Below are 6,103 nucleotides of genomic sequence, written 5' to 3' on the forward strand. Positions count from 1 at the left end.
GCTTTGGTACAGCCATTGAACTATGCTGTGGCAACATCATTCAAAGGGAAGTTACACTGCCGAGTCTCGCTTACCTCGGGTCCCCAGGTTGCCTTCATGTGAAACATGCCTAACGACAATTGTCGTCTCCCAAGGTTATAGTGAATTTAAGGGTAAAACGTATTTTGAATTTAATCTGAGCTATGCCCTTCAGCTCTATGGTCAAACATTTCAGAATGAAAGCGTTAAAGCAGCCACGTAAGTTTTTGGGAGACCCGACCAAATGCACATAAAGATTTATACAAATTCTATGTGCATATTCTTTATCCCTTTACACTTGTGCGTATAAGGTAGTAGTTGTGGAATTGTTAGGTTAGATTACTTGTTGGTTATTACTGCATTTAAATGTAAAACTGCATTGTCGGAACTAGAAGCAGAAGATTTTCGCTACACTCGCATTAACATCTGCTAACCATGTGTGTGAGGCAAGACAAAAAATTGATTTAAATCTGTCACTAGTTAACCAGTTAACCCGGGGTCGTCCAGGTATCCCTATGGGAAGAAATTACAAACGTTTTTGAATATAAGGTCTGAGGTAAGTCTCAGATCTTATACTTTTGTCTGAGATGGTAGTCGGTTAACCTTACCTTTGTGCTCATTACGTAATGTTTACTGATGCTACTCAGAACACAAGACCTAAGCCTGTGTTTACCACAGTTCATTTGGTGTTTATCCCCCCAAAAAAACATTTCTATGCGTTCATTACCATTAAACAGCTGAAAATACAATATTTGTGTTCATTGAATACATTTCAGCAGTTTAGATGGTACTATGATTCTCTACATAACCTGTTTTAACAACCAGGAAATGGCAGTGATTTCAGCATATTGCCCCTTTAGGACTCAGAGAATGCAATTCACCAGCCAAGTTTTCCCCAAACACACAAGTCTTTCCTCAAAAGCTACATGAACCAGGCAGAACCACTTGTCAGAACATGTAACTAACAAACATATTCCATCTGAAGTGCTTTTTATTGCAGCCCCAAAGTGCTCAGTGTCTTTGTTGGTAAGTGTTTGAGTTTTAGATCTTGTTGAAGGCAGCCACATCCATAGACTGGACGTAGTCCTCGAAGGCTGTAATCTGTTCCTCCAGCTGATCTGTTCCCACCTTGTCGTCCTCTACCACACACCCGATCTGCAGCTTCTTGATGCCATAGCCCACTGGTACCAGCTTGGCTGAAGGGGAAGAAAGGAACAGATGTCATGAGTTTGTGGAGACATTCTAGCCACGGCACCCAATCAAAGAGCAGAGTTCATGACAGATTGAGCAAGATCTACAGAAAAGTGTTTGAGACCAAGCATCCCTGCCCTCCGTGGAGTGCAGACAGACCAGGATAGTAGGAAACACATTTCTGTGTACAGGGGGAACGACAAAGCAGCACTGAACCAGCAGTATTGTAACTTAACCTGCAGCAGTCAATAATAGCACTGGTAACTGTTGCACTGTCCTCATGTTGTTCCCAGTGAATGGCTGGACTGAAACCATAGCAGTTCCATTCCAGCCTTTACAATGCTGTCATCCTTTCACCAGCCACCTCTGTAGTGCACTCTTCCTGTACTTACACTGTCCCCAAAGCAGGCCGGCCATTGAGATGCTGCGAACACACTCCTCCAGCTTGGCCATGTCCGTCTCATCATCCCACGGTTTCACATCAAGCAGGATCGATGACTTGGCGATGAGTGTGGGCTCTGTGGTGGAGAGATGTGCACAGAAAGAACAGAAAGCACACAGACAAACTGACCGTGAGTGTCAACCCCTCAAAACAACCAAACAATGACCTTATATTGTCTGGCAGTACTCAGATCAAAGAAAGGTGTCCATCACGAATCAGCCGAAAGATGGTGTTAGGATCATCATAGAATAGCCAGCTTTGYGCATGTGKGCAACGTTCKGYYCTTCACAGCGTCGCAGGACGTGCACATGTGACTTTTCTAGTCCACATTGCACAAGGTGTGTAAGGTTAGCTGTGCATGACGTACTCTTTGACTTCTTGGCGGCGTACGCTGCGATTCTCTCCTCCTTCAGCTTTTCTGCCTCTGCGTCCTCCTGYAGGGGTGAGAAGTCAAAGGTTAGTGGGGTCAGCTGATCGGCCACGACTCAACAGTAGGGGAGACACTGGGGTACTCAAACTAAAAGGTGGTACATCACTAGATCAGCCGAAAGGTGGGTTGGATGATCATATAACCCAGTCATAGCTCGGGGGGGGGACAGCGAGCTATAAAATCCTCCTCGTGTTAACAGCGAGCATTTCCAACAGATTCTACAAATACATTGCCCCATCTTCATTTTTTATATGTCAGCTCACTGAAGACTCCATATAAGAGTCATTGTCGACTCCATATAAGAGTCATTGTCATAGAACATTTGGGGCCAACATGGATAGCTCTGCATCTGACATTGCACATAATTTGAAACAGCTCAGGATTAATGAGGATTAATAAAGTTTAATTGAATTCAAAACAGGATGCAGTCACCTCTTCATCAGAGCCAAACAGGTCCATGTCATCATCATCATCCTTTGAGTCTGCAGCTGTCTTGTCCTCCACCCCAGCAGGACCATACTGGCCCAGGGGCTTCTTTACTCCTGGCAGACTGCAATGAGGGGAGGGAGACAAGAAGAGGGGAGGGAGACAAGAAAAGGGGAAGACAGAAGTAGAGGACAAAGGGCAGGGAACAGTGAGTAGAGAACGGGTAAAGAGAGGGTGGGGAGAAAGGGTAGAGAGGGTGGGGAGGGCAAGTTAGACAGATGTCCCAATTCATGTATTCACCCATCTTATTTTCATCTATGATCCAGATTCATCAGTACTGAAGGTGGTGCATCAGGCAATCAGGCGAAAGATGGTGTGAAATCATCACGCAAATCCTAGATCAGTAGCAAATGGTAACTAGTAATTTGATAAACTGGCAATTATAGTGCACAACTCACCTGCCCTTCTGGTTCTGGAATGACTTGATGTGGTTGTACCAGCGAAGAGCATGGCACAGCACTGTTGAGGGGGCTGAGGAGATTGCATCGAACACAGCCACGTCGGCCTGGGAGGGCACCCACCTGCACAGGGAGGAAAGTTGAAAGTCAGCATAGAATGAAGACAATTGGCTCCTAGATCTGTGCCTACAGCACATTGCAGCAGATATAAAAGTAATGTAGCGCAGATTCCCATGATTTCATATCATACTTGATAACCATCACACAAGTTGCAGAATACTAGTTGAGCATTCTGGACCTTCCAATTCAACCAAAACGTCACCCCAAACTTCGAGCTACCTAGCCATTTTACTTAAATACCATACAATTTCACAGTGCACCAAGCTGCACTCCAGGGTTTGCACAGTTAAAAATCAGGTGACAACTAGGTTTGATAAAACAGCACCGGAATGATWAATGTAACCTACCAGCCGAGCCATCAGTGCATTTTAATCTCGGCACCGAGAACCTAATCACCAAAATTCGACTTCCCCTCCTATCTAGCACCTTCATGTGCAGCCGTCCACGTCATTCAAACTAAGTTAGTAGTTAACGTCACGGAAGAGCATTTAACACCATTACCTAGYATCGGGTTTGGCGTCTACTTAAACGACAAGAGTAAAATAACTATGAATTCACAATCATATCCGTAAAATACTTTGCACGAAGTTTAGATCGCTAACGTTAGCGAGAAGGTCGCTAACATAAAGAACTTGTCAACTGCGACGCCATTGTCGATTGCCTGGCTAGCTTGGTCGATACATACAACAAAAATGGGTAAAAATGCCTACCAACCCCTCGATGTAGCTCTTGTCGGCTAAAAAGTCGTTGAGGACCTTGAGGCCGCCAGGGGTTTTCARATCGCCAAAGCCCATTGTTCAAGATGCTTCTGAGACGAGACAAGACGTGCAGTGCAGGAAGAGCGAAGGAACGAAAAAGRAACACGAGGAGGATTTTATACCAGTGACGGCACGAACCGTGTGACCCCACCTCCTTGTCCTCTCCTTCGAATGTTATTTTCTTCCATTCTAAAAAATAATGTAACTTTCACCAAACTGCARCTATAAAATTAGAGATTCTATTATTATTTTGATAGTTTCACGTTTATACAAAAGTCTCACAAAATGCACCATACAATCAGCATGCATCGCTCTCGTAACAATACTGTTATAATATAATAAAATAAAAATATGGCTTGTTAATGTATTTCAATATATATATCTATTAAACATCACAGTGGTTATTTAAACAGTAAAAGCACACAAATCACGAACATTTAGGAAAGCATTTCAACCGGAAGTACTAACGTTTTATGGGGTGAAAGGGCACATTATAACTCGAAAACGTTAAATATCTTTATGGTTATAATAGTTTTGAACATATGCATATGTTTTATTATTATGTAAATACATGTAACTGAATTTTAAATTAAGAAGTATGGGCAAAATGAGCTATTTCTTCCTTTAATATATCGTGGTGAATCGTTCATTTTCGTTGTTGTGACGGAGATTCGCAGTAGGATTGCTAGCTAGTGCATACATAAATCGCTGTTCTGGTCAAGAAGGCCAAATAGCGACAAGGTAAGAATAAAATTACAATACTTCATTCCTATGTGACCATGCCGATTGTATAGTTTACAATCTTTGGATTTAGTAACAGCTTGCCGCTGTAAAATCAGTGCGATGTCCCGTGTCCTTGACTTGTAGTTAGCTAACATTGAACGCTTTAACTTGCTAACCTAGAAAGCATTCAACACCAACTCGAGTGGGGAGAAAACGTCAACAGCTGTACCAGGGCTAACGTTAGAGATAGGGGAGACCGTTAGATGTAACTTAACTGCCGTGGACATGGATTCACTCTTATGTTGAGTGTGTGTGACAACTTCTAGCAAGGTGACAATTTCTAGCAAGGGTGTCCGACGATTTTGTAACATCATGAGTTTACAGCTCGTTACGCATTTGCCATTTGCCATAGATCACCGGTAGTGGTGCACATATATGATCATAATTAATCCAACTAATGTCATTTGTTATGACATATGTAACCCACACAGTGAATTACTCTTAGGTAAGATAGCTAGAAGTATTAGCTATAGCCACAGTAGCCAGTTAGAGATGTTTGACTTCTGCGCTCTCTCTCTTTCTAGCGTCATGTTGCGTTTGCCATCCGTTAGCCGCGCGCTAGCAGGGGCAGCCAAGGGCAGCCTGGCCCCCTCCAACAATGGTAAACATCGTGTGTGCACCCTCAAGCTACTTGGATACATTCATGTGTTTTGAAGAGAACACTCACAATTTCTCTCTAGGGTTTCTGGTTGCTTTGAAGTGTAATCTGTATCTGTGTTTGCAGTGCGTACCTCAGCGAGAGCAGCCAGTAACATGGTAGAGGTGTTTGTTGATGGGAAACCAGTGGAGGTGCTGCCTGGAACCACCATTCTGCAGGTAACCTTTGAACTTTGACCTCACCKTGACCCCAATCACCCTGTAGTGTTAAACACTAGGCCTGGTGACAAATTGTGGCTGTGTGTTTTATCGTGACTGACTCCTTGTATCTGTGTGTGTTTTAGGTCTGTGAGAAGATGGGGGTGCAGATTCCTCGGTTCTGCTACCACGAGCGCCTGTCTGTGGCTGGGAACTGCAGAATGTGTCTGGTGGAGATTGAGAAAGCCCCAAAGTTGGCGGCCGCGTGCGCCATGCCAGTGATGAAAGGCTGGAACATCCTGACCAACTCAGAGAAGACCCGCAAGGCCAGAGAGGGAGTGATGGAGTTCCTGCTGGCTAACCACCCTCTGGACTGCCCCATCTGTGACCAGGGAGGAGAGTGTGACCTTCAGGTAAACACACACACTCTGGATGTGTAAATGCACACACACACACACTGACTGTTGTGTTTTTGGGTTTGGTTTGTGTCTCAGGACCAGTCCATGCAGTTTGGTTCAGACCGCAGTCGTTTCTCTGAGGACAAGCGGGCTGTGGAGGATAAGAACATTGGACCACTCATCAAAACAATCATGACCCGCTGCATCCAGTGCACACGCTGCATCCGGTGAGTACTATACTCAGTTTGTCCCTCTCAGCCACCGTACTAGTCTTTCTCCTCTTT

At 44.3% G+C, this 6,103-nt stretch overlaps 2 protein-coding genes across 2 annotated transcripts; one reads left to right on the plus strand and one right to left on the minus strand.

Moving 5' to 3' along the window:
- Positions 1–991: 991 nt before the first annotated feature.
- Positions 992–3,963, minus strand: eef1b2 (eukaryotic translation elongation factor 1 beta 2). Its single transcript, XM_024145699.2, has 6 exons — positions 3,800–3,963; positions 2,966–3,088; positions 2,514–2,631; positions 2,019–2,085; positions 1,602–1,727; positions 992–1,214 (listed from the first exon to the last, which is right to left on the minus strand). The coding sequence occupies exons 1-6, from the start codon at positions 3,877–3,879 to the stop codon at positions 1,060–1,062; spliced, it is 669 nt and encodes a 222-aa protein (XP_024001467.1). The 5' UTR covers positions 3,880–3,963; the 3' UTR covers positions 992–1,059.
- Positions 3,964–4,334: 371 nt separating this feature from the next.
- On the plus strand, positions 4,335–6,089 carry LOC112079890 (NADH-ubiquinone oxidoreductase 75 kDa subunit, mitochondrial). Its single transcript, XM_024145700.2, has 5 exons — positions 4,335–4,584; positions 5,151–5,227; positions 5,351–5,442; positions 5,568–5,834; positions 5,916–6,089. Exons 2-5 carry the CDS (start codon positions 5,155–5,157, stop codon positions 6,048–6,050), a joined length of 567 nt encoding a protein of 188 aa, XP_024001468.1. The 5' UTR covers positions 4,335–4,584; positions 5,151–5,154; the 3' UTR covers positions 6,051–6,089.
- Positions 6,090–6,103: the final 14 nt, after the last annotated feature.

The sequence above is a fragment of the Salvelinus sp. IW2-2015 genome, unplaced genomic scaffold, assembly GCF_002910315.2.
Source record: "Salvelinus sp. IW2-2015 unplaced genomic scaffold, ASM291031v2 Un_scaffold10081, whole genome shotgun sequence".
NCBI classification, from domain to species: domain Eukaryota; kingdom Metazoa; phylum Chordata; class Actinopteri; order Salmoniformes; family Salmonidae; genus Salvelinus; species Salvelinus sp. IW2-2015.

Bases quoted from the DNA above. Each gene is read 5' to 3' on its own strand.
- LOC112079890 (XM_024145700.2), top strand. From the start codon at position 5,155: ATGTTGCGTTTGCCATCCGTTAGCCGCGCGCTAGCAGGGGCAGCCAAG. The intron at 5,443-5,567 runs GTAACCTTTGAA...TGTGTGTTTTAG, and splicing joins CTGGAACCACCATTCTGCAG to GTCTGTGAGAAGATGGGGGT. The intron at 5,835-5,915 runs GTAAACACACAC...TTTGTGTCTCAG, and splicing joins GAGGAGAGTGTGACCTTCAG to GACCAGTCCATGCAGTTTGG.